We start from the raw sequence: 18,224 nt of genomic DNA on the forward strand, positions 1-18,224 counted from the left end.
TAAATAATACACATTTAGTTTTACCAGTATTTAATAACAGTTTGTGACAACAAAACCATGCAAAGAGTTTACAAATTTCAGAATTAACTGACTGCATTAGAGTGTGAATATTCCTGTGAGAATATAACAAGCATGTATCATCAGCAAAAAGAGAATAAGTAAAATAATTGAGACGAATTAATGATATCATTCATATAAATCAAAAACAGTAACGGACCAAGAACAGATCCCTGTGGTACACCATAATTTACATTACTGGATTGTGATTTGGCACCATTAACAACAACAAATTGTAATCTTTCTTCCAAGTAACTTTTAAACCAATTCAAAGCTATTCCTCGAACACCATAGCGTTCAAGTTTGTTTAAGAGTATATTGTGGTCAATAGTGTCAAATGCTTTTGACAAATCTAAAAATACACCAAGGCAGCACTTTCCATCATCAATTGCACTAATAATTGTATTTACTAAATTTAAAACACCCATATTAGTGGAGCAATTTTTACTAAAGCCAAATTGCTGGGGGATAAAAATATTATTAAGAAGCAAAAAGTCATTCAATCTTTTATAAACTATTTTCTCCAGAATCTTTGAGAATATTGGCAACAAGGCAATGGGTCTATAATTCTCAATGCAATTACGATCGTTCTTATTACCAAAGGTTAGAGTAAAGATTAGGGTTAGGGTTAGGCTTAGATTTAGAGTTTGGGTTAGGGTTAGGATTAGGTTCAGGATTAGGCTTAGGGTTATGTTCAGTGGAAGGGTCCGGGGTAATTGCCCACCGGGGAGTATGTCCTAGACCCAATTTGCTCCTGCGACAATTGCTCCCATTAAAGATATAAGCTGCATGCTAACATAATTAAATTCTACCCACAAACTTAACCCTAACCCTAATCCTAATCTTCACATCAAACTAAATCTTAAACCGAGTTACCCTATCATATCCCAAACACTAACCCTGAATAAGTCCATGGAGAAGTGTGATAAGACGGGAGCATGCAAAACTAATTCTGTCGCATAAGCAAACTGTGTCACCATCAAGAAGAGGGGCTGGAGCTGGCGCTCGCTCGCCATAAACGATGCCTTCATTTACAGTACGTGGGACTGCGCACAAGCGCACGTTCATAAGCAGACGACATCGCAGCTGTCCTCCCACGGCAGCGAAGACACACAGCTTGCATGATAACGTACCACAGACATGCCGGCTGCACTAGTGCACTGCACACACTGAAAAGGAGAGGGTTGCGTGTGTTGCCTTGCGGATGAAGAGCTGCTAGACTCTACTTATCCTTGAGGCTCAATCATGTGGAGGGTTCTTCTAATTTCCTTCTTAGTTGTGGTTGTGGGACAGCACCTAATAACGTTTCTGTGAGTATTTGCGACTTAATAAGTTACCTAACTCACACCTTTGTTGGGATGGTGCTGGCGCAGTGGTGCCGACGAGGCGTCTTTGTTGCGTGATACAATCAGCAATGCTTTGTCTATAACTCGTTAGTTATCTATGGCATTTGCCACCGCTCCAGCTGGTTTCGATGCTTGATACCATTGGCATTGATCTTTGTCCTGCTCAGGAGTCAGCTTGTTACTACTTCATACACTAGGTTTTCCACAGCTCGTTAATAATTGTGTATTACAAACAAAGAGCGTATTTATAGTGAGTGGTGAGGAGAAACATCTCTTAGAATGTAAGCCTGCTAGTGTTAGTGTTGTAGTGTGATGATGTGTGATGTCATCCTCATCGTATTGTCCCATTCATCCGGGACGCAAATCCACATTTGCTTTTTCTCTTTTGATACCGTGTACAACAATCTCCTTTTTTTTTCTTTCTGTGTACGAAACGGTGTCAGTAGAAGGGTGTGACTTAACCGCAGCAGCGACCCCAACAGCTACCCCAACAGCTACCCCAACATAAACTCGTACTGCCAACTGGTTACAGCGCCCCGCGCCGGGGTTAGGTGTGACTGTGAAGGGGTGACATAGCATAACCCCCTCGTCTGATTACCACCAGTGTTGGTACTCTAGGCGCATTCAATTTTGGTGGTGACTGTTGTCAATGTTTTGTCAATTTTAAAACGAATACACATTTCAAAGCCAAAGGCCATCCTATTTCAAAGTAGACTGTACATGTGTTTGTGATTTTACATTTTTCCTGAAAATGAAAGAAAAAAAGGGGGAGATGTGCAAATTTGTACATACTGTTTGATGGAGATGCTCAGTGTTTGATATTTCAAAGTTTGATTAGTACCAGATTTGAGATGAAATAGTAATTTACCATTTGCTTGATTTTATTCTGGCCATAGTGTGCAGTGTACACCATTTATCTGATGAGGTAGTGGTTTATTTCAATAGTCAGTACAGAGACTCCAACCCAAAGCACCTTCTGATCTGGAGATTCTTCCGCCTGAAACCCCTAGCAAACGGGAGACTCCAAGTTGATGTGTGCGAAGCGCGAAGTTCCTAGGGTTGTAGATGCTCTCTGGTGCTGTTTAAGGCTTTTTTTTTTTCAACATACAATAGCAATAAGTACCTCAGGGTAAGAAATCCTTTCCAACGGGAGACACAGAGCCAGGGCGGGAGAAATTGAATCTCAAGCGGGAGAACGGGAGATTTTGCAAAAATGGGTTTTCGGCGGGAGATCTCCCGTCGAAAACGGGAGAGTTGGAGTCTCTGTCAGTATTATATACTGAATGCATATGCCAAATAATTTTGATTTCTTTTTGTCTTTTGTCTTTTTTTTTCATTGCTTCTATCTCTGTAGGTACATCATGGGCTACCACAAATACGTTTACAAACATCGTCCTGGCAACTGCAGGAAGCTGGCTGGAATTGGTAAGATGAACAGATAATAGCAAATCACATACCCCCCCCCCCCCAAACACACACACAACACACCTTTTATGTCACCTTTTTATAAAGCACAGTTTCGAGGCTGTTAATGCAGCTCTTTCATACAAATTTCTCATCAGGAATATCATTCTTACCATTTGAAGATGAAAACCAGAACCATATTTTTGAAGCAGTTGATACCTAAGTACACATTTTGGATTGTCATGCTGGACTTCTAAGTGTTTGACCGAGGTATGTTCGAACAAAGCATGATTAATCTATGGAGCTGGTTGTGAATTCATGTCATATAACTAATCTGACTTGAGGGTATTTTGCATAGTGCATTCGAAGCTAGATTATCAGAAGATAGGCCTGTCTCATAACTGGCAACCACTTATTTAACATATAATGATTTTATCATAAGATAAAGGGGGAGATGAGAGTGTTTTAAAAACATTTCTTCAATAATCTGCAATTTATGGTACATGAATCTATGTGATTCAACATGCAAATTAAGTAATGGCTACCGGTACATAATTTGCTGTTTTTTACTATTTTGCATGTTAATGTTTGATCAACTGTGATACGTGATTACTACACACATGCTGGTAGAGAAACCCTTATCGTATGAGACTGAGAGTATGAAATATGACAGCAAGAAAGTGTAGTACATAGGTTACCTTGTGTCAGAAACAGTATGACAGTGGACGTGAAAATTGTAGGGCCTATGTGCAGATGCTGTGCATTACAATTGACATTTTGCAGACATTTTTCTCCCTGTGCAGATAATGGGATGCAGGACATTGAAGTCTTCTTGGATGGTTTTGCCTTAGTAGCATCGGTAAGTTTCAGTGAATACTGCCTAGATCTAGAATTACAGTCATTCAGAGTTTCATTTTGGTTGTACTTTGAATCTTGTAGGAATTCTTAATCTACATTGAGATGAATGTACTTGCAAGTCTGTCTAACATTCATGGGAGCATTTTTTTTTTTTTTTTTTTTTTTTGCAATATGGTATCGTGGATATAGCTCAGGGCTCTCAAAGAAGATGGTCTAGATTCAAATCTCACCTGGTGCATGCACCTTTAGACAAGATATTGTTCCCTCCATGTTCCTCTTGACCCAGTTGTGTGAAAGGGTACCTGACAGTGTGACCAATAACAAAGTCAGTGTCCTTTTGGAAAGTAGTTTTCACACTGAAGAGGTTAGATACCTACAGGTAGTAAATAATGTGGCCTGTATGTATGCACAAACAGTCAACTCTGGTATTTCTTAAACTTTGGCCTTTGCAACATGCTTAATGAAATGGAGTGCATTTTTGTGACCTTTTTAATTCTGCACCTCTTTTATCATGGACTTTATTTCTGTCCCGTTTGCACTTTTCGCAGGGCTATTCCAGAACGAATCGTCGTACTGGTTCCATTCGGGCCTATAACTTTACAACAGGAAATCTGACCAAGGTTGCTGTCTCTGGCAGACCTCAGGGAGAGTTCCACCCCATAGGCCTCAGCAAATACCGCAACAGGGCTACAGGTGAAAACCATGGCAATCATACTCAGTTTGTAGTGTTAATGATCATATTCGCCAGCGATAAGACAGCACTATTTTCAATAGAAATAAAGCAGTGAATTTGGGGTGAAGCCTATACGCCACCAGCAGAGGCGCCTGTATGAAAACATACCTGTACTTGGCTATTGAATGGTATGTGTAAATGAAAACACAAACATGCATGCCTTTTTTCTCACTAAGTTTATTGTGCACACACTCGGTCATTCTGTACATTAGGTTTCTACACAATGAAATATTCAAAATCCCGACAGGCACCTTGTATCATTTGTGAAAACGTGAGATAAAACATACACATATCATTGTTATGACATACAGGAAAAACAAGTTTTTCATCAAAACTGGTGTAGAAACATGATGAAGTTTTGATCAGAACAAAATCACTGAGAGTTTGCGTTCATCTCCAAACTCGAGATTGGCTTATCAAGCATTTTTGGCCTTATTGCCAGCCATTTACCAGCCAATGCATGTTATCTGGAACCCTTTATTGAGACTGTTTTGTGTCCTTGATAGCTGCTGTTGCTGTTTTTATATTCCTTTAATCTTTTAATATCTTTTGAATATTCTAGCATCAAAAAATGTAATTTTCTTATAAGGAATCATTCATGTATTCACAAATGTAGATGTACACACACATTAATGGAAACACTTTTAAGATATAGGAGTAGGAAATTATTTACTCCAGAGTAAAAGTTGCATGTGCAATGAAGACTTGAGCACAAAAATAATTGGATCTGCAAACATTTCAAAAGTTGCAGAAAAGCACAACTGATGAAAAGTTGGAGAGTATCCTACGAGGTACTCTATAGGCACACTAAAATAACTTCTTTGATGTTTGACTGGTTGTTTTTGGTTATTTTGTTCTATAAACCAATCCATTAAACACAATGCCCTACTCCCTGATGGAAAAAAAAAGAAGAAAAATGAATATGTAGATCATATACAGACAGGTAATCAAATAACCATAAAATGTTGTTTGTCAGATTTTTTTTTGTTTTGTAAATCTTTTGTTTATCTTTCTTTATTCTCATCAGATTGAAACAAATATGTCAAAGCAACACTGTCGGGAACTCATGTCTCTTTGGACTCTGATTTCCTTAATTTTTTATTGCATATGTACATTTGAAAATACTGGAACCAAGTTATGTAGGGGTTAGTGGATAAGAAAGTGACTGTAATATCACTTTCCTTTCGTACTTTCATTTGGTCTTCAGGTAAAACCCAAGTGTTCATGGTCAACCAGAACCTGTTTCAAAGACTCCATCGAAATCTTTGAATTACACCAGGATGCTTCAAAATTGCAATTGAAATTCCTTAGACAGATGCAGGACATTCAGATGAGAAGGTAAGCCCGGAATTGAGAATCATCAGTTTGGTTTTTTAATGTAATTAGGGTTTTTTATTCCTCCTTCAGAAAGATTGCTTTACACTTGGAGTTTGTTTGCTAACCCAATGGCATGATGAACCATATGCCAACAAGAAACCCATGGGGCCTGCAGTAATTACGATTTGATAAAATTTACAGGTGTTACAGGAGTGTGGGAAGTGGTCTTGAAAACAATCTTGAACACAAAATTTGGTCGTCGTCTGCTTATTTTTTCTCTCTGTTACCCATCGATTGATATTTTATATTGGGCTGAGATAGAGAAATTTCATGTCATGTCACTGTGTCTATTGGTGAAGATATGCATGCACTTGCAATGAGATTCAACAGGAACTTGTTTTAGTATTAAGTGATTATCGTGATTTGTGCTTAAAAAAACAAAGTTCTTCACATTCTGTGATATGCTTGTATCGTTCTTTCTTTTCTCCCTTGTCAGAATGAGTGATGTGCAAGCTGTAGGACCGAGACAGTTCTACATCACCAACGAAGGCTACCACAAGGACTTCCCCATGCATCAAATAGAGCACTACATGATGTTCCCCTGGGGTGGGGTGGTGTACTGTGATGGTGATGTGTGTAGGCAGGTATCCAACCCTCTCTATGAGCCCAGTGGAATCCAACTCTCACCGGTATGGACGGTAAGTAAGAACTATCTCCAAGAAGTCTTGAGATGATTTCATCTAACTTTACCTGGCAGACATCAAGATGTCAGCCCCAAGTCGCAAAATCTGAAGGACCTCACTCTGAGTATGAGAATATGCAGCCTGCTTTGTTCATTTTAGTTCTACTCAAGATTAATTCTAGCCTGATTTGTCCTACAGTGAAAGGCTTTGTAGGAAAACAAAGGAAGTTTTGCACACATCTGGATGTCGTTTTGATATTCTAAATAAAGTTTACAACTGTAAGTGTTATTGTTTTTATTTAATGCCTTTTTAGAATGTAAAGATGTAATTAATAAAATGCAGTTGAAAACTTCTTTAAAAAAGATACTGATCTGCTGCTCTTAAAGGAGTTCTTTTACCTATGCACACTATATGTTATTCTTCTCCAGGTTTATCTACATTTCCACGCTGTATGGCATGGGACTCCAGATCTATTCTCGTGATGCCTCTGACAACCTCCTTTCAGCTCAGGTGAGCACTGTATTCCTCGTAGTATTTACTTTGTGCAATACTTCAGAGTTCCTTACCCCATCATTCAATGAGAAATGTGTATACTGCCCTCTGTGGTAAAACTGCTCCAGTCTTGCTATCTGCTATGTCAATGGGACATGACCCTGTTTGGTGTATGTGCAAAACCAGTTTGCATGGTGCATTCTGCAGCAGACTGTACTCACATGTATTGTACTTGAGCAGAATTTAAGCAGTATCAGGAACGGAGAGTAAAGGGAATTGTCTGACAGCCAAGAACAACTATATACCACTTTCCCAGTGCAGTCCCATTCCATGATATGGGATGATGCAAAGCATGAAAGCGATCTATTTCCCATACATGTGCAGATATGTTGTCATCATATTATTTCAAAAGATTAAAGAATGTCCAAGCAAATGGGGAACTTATGAGAGGATGACACATCATAATGTCATTGCAGGTAATTTTACTGTTTTTTGAAAACATTTAATGCTCAAAATTCCATAACTTAATAGTTTTTGTCCAATTCGATGAAACAAGCACAGTGTGGAGTTTTCATTTAAAGTGTGGCATTTCAAAATCCATGAGTAGAATTTTTGTGTTGCATCTTGATTTCTGTGGACAGTCTGCACAGGCCATCAACTTGGGTTCTCTGGTGGACAAGGTGTCTGTGGATGGCAGGGGAAACCTTTGGGCAGCGAGCCACCCAGTCGCCCACAAGCTGAAGTCACACCTTGAAGACAGGAGAAACAAGGCTCCCTCACAGGTGCAGTTCCCACTTTCCTAACAAGGCTTCCTTCGCCTTACTCGGAGTGTCAGCTTTAAAAGCTTAATGTTTCAGGTTTGAAGAGCTCCTATATGGAATGACTGATATATTTCAGCACCTTCAGAAAATGGTATATCAGACCCGAAAGTTCTTAGACACTGTCTGAAAAACCTGATGACTGATTCAACAATCATTCATTACTCTGGGGGTTAAAAAAAGAACATTTTTTTTTCCTTCTCTTTGTTTTTCTTTTTGTCTAGCAATTTTCACTGAGCTAGGTGTGTTCAGGAGAAAAAGTAGAAGATAACTTGCACAACCAGAAAGACAGTGTATCATCACTAGGGCAACAAGACCTTGTCCCCAACAAAATATCAAATGTTCAGAAGAGCAAAAAAAAAAACCCAACAAAACATGGCAGCCAAAGCACTTTATCAAATGGGTTCCTTTGACATGCTGTGGTGGCTTCATTTTGAAAGGTAAGACAGCTAGGATTTGGACAAGACATCACTTAACTGATTATATGACCATTAATCAAAAATGTCATTTTCACTAAAATTTGAGATACAAGGTCTTGCCACCCCAGCAACAATATGCTCGTTAGCCTGATCATCATCAAGAGGGAGTTCATCATGTCATATGTGCATTTATCTATGTTCTTTGCGTGTGTATGTGTTTCTAAATTGGAGAATACAGGCATTTGACTAGAGTGGGGAGGAAGCACGTGTCATGATGTCTGTTTATCAAAACTTTGCAGTAGTAATTAGCACTAGTCATCAATAGTGATAATAGCGGTCTTTGGCTTTAGACCCTATCATGTGTAACAGCATGTGTCATGAGGTTTTCTGTCAGTATCTATTTTCTACCATCATCAAGTACTCCAATATCAGCCTTTTTCTATCAAAGAAAAAACAAACATACATATGTTCATTAAGATTACTACATGAACTATGCATATTCTGTGGTTTTCATTTTGAAGGGGCAAGACACTACTTAGACCATCATACATGACTGGACTCATTGGGAACACATAATATAGATTGAGGTCAGGGCATAACTTGGTCCCACACCGTCAGATTTGCATTATCTTCAAAGAAAAAAAAATCTGGAAATGAAAATCTTCTGGACAGTCACAAGATATTGTATATGATGATGCCATGTTCTCATGTCCTGTTGTCGTTTTCTATTGAATTTCTATTGAATTTTCTATTGTCCTTTGTAATCTGATCATTTGAATACCAGTGCAAAAAAAAAATATTTCACTAAACCTCCCCAATGTTTTTTTTCTTTCTTTCTTTCTTTCTTTTGTACTAACCAGATTCTTCACGTCAAGTTTGATCACAATACCGCTTCTCCTCACAAAAAGTATGAGGTATTTGAGATGTACAGTGACGATGGTACAGAACTCTCTGCCTCTTCAGTTGTGGTTTTCCGCCAGAGCAAGCTCCTGATTGGTTCCAGGAGAGGTCACATGTTGCTGTGTGAAGTGCAGGCAGGGCGATGATACCTGTCCTAGACTCTTGATGATGCTTTCATTGATGAGCACACAGTCCTGTGCATATGTTGCGATGCAAGACTGTTTTTGAACTCTGCAAGGAAACGCCACCTTTAAAACAGTGCTGCGAGATACAAGGCTCAACTCTTCAACCAAAGGTTCAAATGTTTGATTTGTCTTGGGCCCAAGGCCATGACCAGATCTAAGTTAACTGCAAGATCCTAATTTAAGATGGATCATAATTACATAGTTTGAGGGGCCAGAAAATGTACAGATTTTAGTGTTGAGTAATGTTTTGTTAACCATACCATCAGCTTGCCATGACAGTTGTTGGAAGAGACTTCTGATGGGCCATTTCACTTTATAATCATGTTGACTGATTGGTACTATAATGTAGGTTCCCAGATGTGAACAGAAGCTTGTTTGATGAGATGTTATTGTAATGGAGGCCAAACTTTATTAACTCTAACCAAATCTTGTCATAAAAGTCACAGCAATCTGTTGTATTTCAGTTCACAGTATCTTCTTTGATTACAATGTTGTACTGATTTTGTGTAATTACAGTATGTGTATTCAAGTGTCTATTTGCAATTGCATATTGGTTGGATATGAAATAAATGAAAGATGAAATGAAATAATTTATTTAGGTAGATTTAGTACATAGTGCATTATGCATAGGGCCCTGTACATTCAATTCCCCATGCATACTTTTCTCATACCCAGACCACACTAGAATGGGAATGACAATAACATCAAATAACTAGAATTATCACTGAAGGTGATTAATACCCCCACCCCTAGTGTTGCTTTATAGTATGTGATGTCATGAGGGCAATGACGTTAATACCAAGTTTGTGCACTTGCCGAATTGTAAACCGACTGACCGACAGACCAACATCACGGTGATTCCTATATACCCTGTTCACACTACGTGTGGCGGGGGTATAATTAGCTATGACTGAATCATTTGACAAGTGTGCTTTCTTGTACAAGGGCGGCAGTGTGGCTCAGTGGGTAGAGTATCTGCCTTTCAATTTAATGGCTTGAGTTCTTGCACAGGTTCGAACTCAAATGAGTCTTACTGAGCAGTGTTTTGTGTTATATACTGTCCCTTCTAGTAGAAGCAAAACATTCTGTCCCTCAGATAGGACATAAAATGGAGGTCCTGTGTGTGAAAGAGCCACAGCAGACAAACAATAAATTCTGCTTCATTCATTCAGGGTGCATAACCTGGTGCAGTGGTCCACCCCACGTACTTGCAACTGGACCCCATGGAAGACCAGCCAGTGCAGCTGAATATGGGCTATCCAGCCATCTTGTCAGGTGGAAAATGAAAACAAACAAACAAATAAGGTTCATGTTGATGAGTATTACTGAAGACTAGCAGTTGGTGGGTTTCTGAAGACCCGCACTATATGAAAAATGCAGGTTATGATCGCCAGGGGTAATAAGTTATGAGGAAACCTGAATGTTTATTTCTGATGCATATCTGTCTCTACTATAGAGATGCTGCCTGTTGACACGTATGGCCATTAGAAATGTGCAATAGAGCTAGAAGTAGAAGTGCATTTAAAGATGCATTTTGTAGGTGCAATAGAAGTAGAAGTAGATTTATTAATAGGATACATTTTGAAGGTGCAATAGATAAGACAAGGAGATCACTGGGTGCTTTAAAAACATGTGTCCTGACACATACTTGGTAGATAAGTATCAACTCCACAAAGTTGTTGTACTGGCAGCCCACATGATTTACTACCTTGTAGCTTGCTGCATTCAGTTAGATTTCTTCTGTCGCCAGTTTGTTCCTGTACAGTATGTTGGCTGTTGATAGGTTAGGCAAGCATTATTTTAGGGCCGCCTGTGCCAATAGTGCGCAGACATTTCTGATTTGTGTACACTGATGTTAATTTTGTTTTTCGATGAATGGTAAATAGTTTGTATATTGTATTTGCAAAGATATCTCTTAGATGGACCTTAAGTTGAACAAAATCTTGACAAGTCAAAAGTAGAGAAGAAATGTCTGCTCTGACTGTGCAAAACATATTTTGATTTTCCTGCCATGAACCATATTCTGATCACTATATTCATACCCTAAAGCCATAAGAGGCATCCTAATCCAAGAAAGCAGTTTACAGGTGGCTTTCCACCCACTTTTTTTTTTTATTAGACTGTGTTACATGAATAAACCTTTGTGAATTATCTGCATAATTCATGTGCAGCTCTACATGGCTGTAGACCTTGGATTTACTATGCAACAAAGTTCTGGGCCCAGATTTTGGACAATGGGACACTGTGATGCCTTGTCTGGACAAATGTGAAAAACAAGGTACAGTTTTGTAATGTTTACAAGCCCCACTCTTTCAGCATGGTTAACTGTGGTTGTATTTATCATTATTCCCCTGTGCAATATTACAGAATTCTGTGTTGATATACTGCCACACGTATTGTACACAAACCAGTACTAGTTGATCCCAGGCAATAATGCACGTTGTACTTTCTAATAAAGACAAGAATTTCACGCGTACATTGTGCAAGTACATTATTTTTTTCCATCCTCTTGACTCTATTACTTGTACTGCCACCTTTGCATTCACATTCTTCCACCATTTTATGTAGATTTTGGATCTGGGGCCCGTTGCATAAAAGTTACAATTATGGTAACTTTGTCATCCGATGTTATGGTAACAATACTCAACAACCAATCAAAATCAAGAATTCCATGGAAGTTACCATTGGATGTCAAAGTTACCATAATTGTAACTTTTAAGCAACGGGCCCCAGATATTCTATAGTTCAGTGTGCCTACAACTCCATAAACAAACGTGCACACGCGCACGTAAGTACACACTCACACATACATTACACTACCAAGACATAATAGGGGCCTTTAAACATTCACTTGTCCATGACATAGGTTTTTCGCACCACAATGCCTGTCTATACAGAGGTATGTCTATCTTGTGTAAACCAGGGATCCAAAGGGCCAACATTGCACAAAAGATAATGCACTTCATAAATTCACACCCACTTTGTGCATTTATACCCTGAACTATCCAACACCTCTTCATGGGGGAAGCCTGTTTTTATCATGTTCTCTTTCAATTTTTGGCTCATTGCACCTATTCAGCATCCAAGGACATCCAGAGTTGCATACTGTCTAAGCTGGTTTGTAGTCATGGAATAGGTTATTCTTTTCTTTTCTGTTCGTTTTGTTAAAAGAATTAATAAACACAAATACAGGGGTACCAACAATGTTGCTGTTTATCTACACCATGTGTAAACACAAAAACTATACCTACTGTCATACTATAGGCCACATCTGCATGAAAGCTGCACCTTCAACTGTAAGCACCAATTTGAAGAAAAAAAGAAAGAGTGGGTTTAAACGACAGAGGGATTGTGGGATCAACACAGCCATTAGAGAAGTTGCACCATTAAATATTGTGTCTAAAATGCCAAAATTTCCCTCCTTTCTACACACACTCCACTAATGCAACCTTCATGTACACCATGTGTCCACATAAGCACACACAGACCACCAAAACTGCCATTCATTTGCACCACGTGTGTGCACATACACAGACCATCAATACTGCCTTCATCTATACACCATGTATGAACACACAAACACATATTCCACCAAAGCTGATTTCATTCACACCATGTCCAATGAATCATACAGTGACACATGTGAAATTCTTTACAAGTGAGTTTATTCCCACTCCAATTACTCATAGTTGTAAAAAAAGAAAGAAAAAAGAAGAAGATCCATTCAAGTTTGTGCAATAGGTAACATTTTTTTTTCTTTTTTTAAATGGGATTACAATTCATGATTAAGTCATACAAAAGTAAACTGGTCGTTATATCCTTCATTGTCTATGATGCAAACAGTGGATATGACAAATGAAAAAAACATGTATCCCTTAATTTGTATTGGCAAGTCATCTCACATTCTGTCAGATACCCTTTTAATTCTCCAAATGAAAATCATAAGTTCAATCCCCTCTAGAATTTCATTCACACCCTTGACAACTTACAGTATGATAAAAAGACACAATTACAGCTCAGACACAACTGAAGTGATTTGAAAAATACCAGTTTGAGAACTGATGTGCCATGATCTGTTGATGCAGTTACAAATGTTCCTGTAACACAGACAATACCGATGTCTTTTTGCTACTATCATATGTTGCCTTCACAACAGAAGTTTCTGTTCTGAAATGTACTACAGTACTCTCGCATACTATGCAAGGAGTACCATAATGACTCCTTGCGTTGGCATACTAAGTCATATAGTGGCATATACATGGATATATTCGTAACCAAATATATATAGAGACATGTACATATGTTTTAAATACCTTATTCAATTTTGATATAAATAATATATTGTACATTTACAGCAGGAACACAATGGCACTAGACAGCAAAAGAAATGGCACATTGACAAATTATATACAGCATAAACAATGCAATCAAAAGACACTGGTCGTATCTAGACTAAATTATATGATTATAGTGTCTTGGTCACAAAGTAAATTCAACATGTGACCGAAGTTTGTATAGCCCAACATAGACAACATATATGCATAGATGTAGTTTGATGTATAAATTGAGGTGTTCTTTTTTACTTTTGAGACTTGTGTCAAATTCACTGTTTTGGAATGTCCTACAGTATAAACTTCTTTTAATAATCTCCTACTTCTAACTCACTTCGATATCATTGGCACCAAAAGATCACTGTAGAAATACAGAGTACTTTTGTCAGGATGACTGAGTGGAAACATAACATCATACTTCTCCCTGAATTATATATGAATCATATAAAAATTATATAAAACGTATTACCATTAAAAAAGACCATATTTTATGAAGTGACAAAATGACAAGGCCATCCAAAATTTGCTACGAGTACAGGAAGGTCTATGGTGTCAAAAAAAATACCTAGACTTGTTTCTACTAATTCATGTTTGCCCAATGAGTTACACATAATTTTGACTGCTAAAAATGGATATGGTTTTGACTTTACATTAGACCTCCACACACATTGAAGGTGTATTCCAGCTCTATCTCATGCAAGGTGTAAAAAAAAAAAAAAGACCTTGACATTACAGCACAAAAACTGACAGATAAATTAAAATGTTTAAGAAGGGCAAAAAGTGGCCACAAATGATCGTCAGCCAAGTGTAGTTGCCATGGTTTCACAATCGTTTCAAAACTTACTCAAGCTACAATCTTTTTCGAAGGTCCTACAATAATTGTAGCCCCCATCTTGCAAATGTGCAAAATTTGAAGTTAGTTCCTTTAGCCTTCAACTACAGCAGGTATCATCTATTGGTCTATGCATTACTTCTTTACCCCGAGACATCTGGTGAAAACTGTTGCTGTGCAATGAATAGTGAGTCAACACAAGCTGGCGCTGTGAGTCTCATATTCATAATTTCACAGTATAATCCAGATACATAGTTGTCCCCTATTTGCAATGCCTGGACAAGTAAATGGCATTTTGATGAAGAATGGGATTTTGGGAAAAAAAAAAATCAATGTCTTAACCTACATATTCTTAATGCAGCAATATTCTGTGGACTGCTAAGTTCCACATGTGATTTACTGTGGTATCAATAAAACACACAAGAATGTTATTTCAACAAGGGCATTCAAGCAAGAAGCAAAATATGAAGAAATTACAAACACTCAAATGAGGTATATTTGTGGCAAGATCATCTAAACTTGAGCAAGTACAGTTGAACCTCTCTTATCCGGCCTCCCTTTATCCGGATCTCTCTATTATACGAACGCAATCTCGCCGTGATTTTTTAAAAATAATTACGGGAGGAAACAGGGATTCCCAACTCCTTGAGAACTCCTACACAAACACACATGAATTACATATTACTTCCAACATGATTAACATACATTACATCAAATTTCCTTCCAAATTGCTTACCTTCAGACATTTTAACACATCCCCAAACATCCCCAAATGTAACAATGAAAAGGTTGCAGCATACATATTACTACATGTGATACTACAATGGGCTACATCAGTACATGTGTATGTATACATGTATAAAGCATTGAGTCTCCCGTATCCGGCCAAATCCCTTATCCGGATGAACCCCGGTCCCAACTTGTCCGGATATGAGAGGTTCAACTGTACAACTTTGTGAAAGGGAACCGTAGTAAACAAAACTGACTTTCAGCAGAAGTGTGAAAATATATCTAGTGGGTATTCAAACTTTATGGCACACTAAAGCACTTTATCTATACTGAGATTGATGACCACTGTCTAATGATTATCATCACCCCCTGCAAAATATGTTACATAATTTTTTTCATTTTCCATGTGCGCTTTGACGCCATTCTGCTACAGCAATTACATTTACCATAAATTGCATTTATCACCATACTGATTTCATACACCAGATATATAACTCCAAGAATCTCGGTCAACTTGTTGGCAACATCCCAACCCAGCTTGTGTTAAACGTTGGGAAGTTACCTCCGCATGGTATGCATACAGACTGTTGGATCACGTTAATATAAGCTCTCTCTGCACTATTTACAAGTCGAGCACTCCTGGCCCGACGTCCGACGCTCAAGGAGCACACGCACTGTTATATGCACAGCAGATATTGCCATTCTGTGGACAAAGAAGAGAGAAAAAGATGTGGTTGAGCATACGTAATGCAGAGAGATACAAATCATAACCAAGTACAATACATCCCACCTCTGGGCCCTGTTGCATGAAAAGATGCAATCAAACATATGTCAGAAAATCAAGCATAAGTTAGTCAACAGCCAATCAGAATTGAGTATTCACAGAGTTATAATTGATTTTCTGACTTACAATTGATCTTGACTTTTATGCAACAAGGCCAAGAAAGCATAATGTAGTCACCCAACAAAATGCACAGTTAGTAAATATACAGTACCACTCCATCATTACTTTCAACAGCACAACTGCATGAACATTTTCCTGAAGTACGGTTCATAATAACTTCCATACAGCCTTCCATCCATGTTATATAGGAAATTGATGCATATATGCATATTTCAAGTATGAGGGTTTATTTTGCTTGCTTGTTAATCACTGTGATGATATGCACTAATCTATGCTTTTTTCTTTTAATAATGGTAACTTTAGTCAGAATTTTCCTAATACTTAATGTCATCACAATCAAATTTCAGAAATACAAACTTTCCTCTTCAGGTACACAGACAAATAACTGCATCAGAAACTTCATAATCCTATACAATTCCATGCAAAGGAAGGTTTATTCCTTCACACAAATCTATCATATCATAAACATGTATAATTTTGTCCTTTAGTGTAGGTAATGTGACAAACAGCCCTGAAAAAACATCATTATCATGCAAGCAAGTAGGACCATTGGACAATCCCCAAACTGAATTATGAATTGATGACCTACCAAAACCTTTTATTTTTTAATGCTCTCTGCTTCTTATCAACTTTGGTTCATTTTATTTGGATCTATTACATCAGTTGTTTCATAGCATTTCTTTTCTAAAATCAATTTCTACCCCTTGGGTAGCCTTCCTTTTCCTGTTGTTTCGATTTCCATTCTCAACCATCACCCAAATGCTGTCAAAAACTGGCTTAATCCTTTCACTATAAACTGATTATTGACGACCCTCAATCACGTGATACTTCTTTCAGCATAACGTCATGATCAGCAAACCCATGATACAGACTATGAAAACCCCTATCACAACATTAGTTGAAGAGTGGACTCTTGGCCAGCCCTAAAATGGAGGAATTAAAGGAATGGTACAGTTTTGGTTTAGCTGGGGCTTTAGGTTTCCAACAGTTTTTTATGATGATTTCTTGATATAATGAGGAACCTCTCATGAAATACGAAAGAGCATATAATTCTAAGAGGAATTCAAAGTTTATTTGATGAACATTGGTTATGAAATGGCTGAGATATCCAAAACAAAGCGATCCTAAGAAAAGGTGGGACCCACCTTTTATTAAGATCTCTTTGTTTTACTTTGTGTTTGGATATCTCGGCCATTTCAAAACTGAATTCCATCAAATAAACTTTTAATTCCCCTGAGAATTGTACGCTCTTAACATTTTGTAAAGTGGTTTCTAAGTATCTCGCAAAAAGTTAAAGGCTGAATCCTCACCTCAACCAATACTATACTATCCCTTTAACTATGCAATACGCGACTCACCTTGCAAACGCACTCTGAACAGTGGTCGTCGGCCAAAACCCAGCGCTGTTTGTGTGCATAGACTTTACCCGAGCTGGTTACGCAGTCTGCCGGAGTCGTCTTGAGTCGCGGGTCGGGGTTCGCGAGGTCGCATTCACTGTGCGGCTGACATCGGGGGCAGCATTCTCCGATTGGTGTGTAGGTATTGAGACAGTTTGGTGGAATGCACTGCACGGCTTTACATCTGATGCTTCCCTCCTATGTATGAAAACAGCGACAAAAATAGAGGTTTAATAGATGGACAGAAAAATTGGAATGGCCTCATATTGAGTCTTCTCCTTTTTACATGCTTATTACAAAAGTGTTGAGGATGTATGGCCACAACATGCATCAAAGTGAGTGTTCATCACGTTTAGAAAAAAATTCAACCCCAAGAAAACTGTACAGTGGGGTTCAGGTCCAAAATTTCCAAAACTGGATAAAGGGATTTGTTAATACAATGGAGACAGTATGACTGTAATTCTTCTGGATCTGAAGGAGAAGATCTTTTAATTTACAATGTAGGGTCTTCAAGGGCCCTTCTCTAGGCCTGGAATGGGGGCCACCTGTGCTGAAAGGATTGGCTGCAGCTCACCTGACATTGGCAGTCCTGGCATTCGTGCCTCCACCACTCCCTGTTCTCATAGGCGACGGCTGAAGTCTGGTGCAGGCAGCGCTGGATCTCCAGCAGGCAAGACGGACAACAGACTGGGTCCAGCTCGGGGTTACTGCAATCACACTCCCTGGGCTGGCAGGACACCACACCCGACTGCAGGCAGAGGGCAAAGGTCAGAGGGCAGAGAGCAAAGGGCAAATGTTAAGGACTGGTGTAAAATCATT

General features: G+C 38.5%; 2 protein-coding genes across 2 annotated transcripts in view; one reads left to right on the forward strand and one right to left on the reverse strand.

Moving 5' to 3' along the window:
- The first annotated feature begins 1,253 nt into the window (after positions 1-1,253).
- Positions 1,254-9,332, forward strand: LOC139725364 (serum paraoxonase/arylesterase 2-like). The gene is made up of 9 exons (XM_071636450.1): positions 1,254-1,367; positions 2,758-2,828; positions 3,611-3,666; positions 5,606-5,736; positions 6,212-6,413; positions 6,712-6,722; positions 6,827-6,908; positions 7,532-7,672; positions 8,988-9,332. The coding sequence occupies exons 1-9, from the start codon at positions 1,303-1,305 to the stop codon at positions 9,171-9,173; spliced, it is 945 nt and encodes a 314-aa protein (XP_071492551.1). The 5' UTR covers positions 1,254-1,302; the 3' UTR covers positions 9,174-9,332.
- Positions 9,333-15,519: 6,187 nt separating this feature from the next.
- Positions 15,520-18,224, reverse strand: part of LOC139725330 (protein kinase C-binding protein NELL2-like) — a 50,950-nt gene continuing 48,245 nt past the window's right edge. Inside the window, exons 15-17 of the mRNA XM_071636417.1 lie at positions 17,980-18,153; positions 17,367-17,603; positions 15,520-15,807 (exon numbers count right to left, since the gene is read on the reverse strand). Of these exons, the coding sequence (XP_071492518.1) occupies positions 15,763-15,807; positions 17,367-17,603; positions 17,980-18,153 (456 nt within the window). The 3' untranslated portion in view covers positions 15,520-15,762. The remainder of the gene's footprint in view (positions 15,808-17,366; positions 17,604-17,979; positions 18,154-18,224) is intronic.

The sequence above is a fragment of the Diadema antillarum genome, unplaced genomic scaffold, assembly GCF_040938485.1.
Source record: "Diadema antillarum isolate AM-2024a unplaced genomic scaffold, OU_Dant_1.0 seq00000035_RagTag, whole genome shotgun sequence".
NCBI classification, from domain to species: Eukaryota; Metazoa; Echinodermata; class Echinoidea; order Diadematoida; family Diadematidae; genus Diadema; species Diadema antillarum.

Bases quoted from the DNA above. Each gene is read 5' to 3' on its own strand.
- LOC139725364 (XM_071636450.1), top strand. From the start codon at position 1,303: ATGTGGAGGGTTCTTCTAATTTCCTTCTTAGTTGTGGTTGTGGGACAG. The intron at 6,909-7,531 runs GTGAGCACTGTA...TTCTGTGGACAG, and splicing joins ACAACCTCCTTTCAGCTCAG to TCTGCACAGGCCATCAACTT. The intron at 7,673-8,987 runs GTGCAGTTCCCA...TGTACTAACCAG, and splicing joins GAAACAAGGCTCCCTCACAG to ATTCTTCACGTCAAGTTTGA.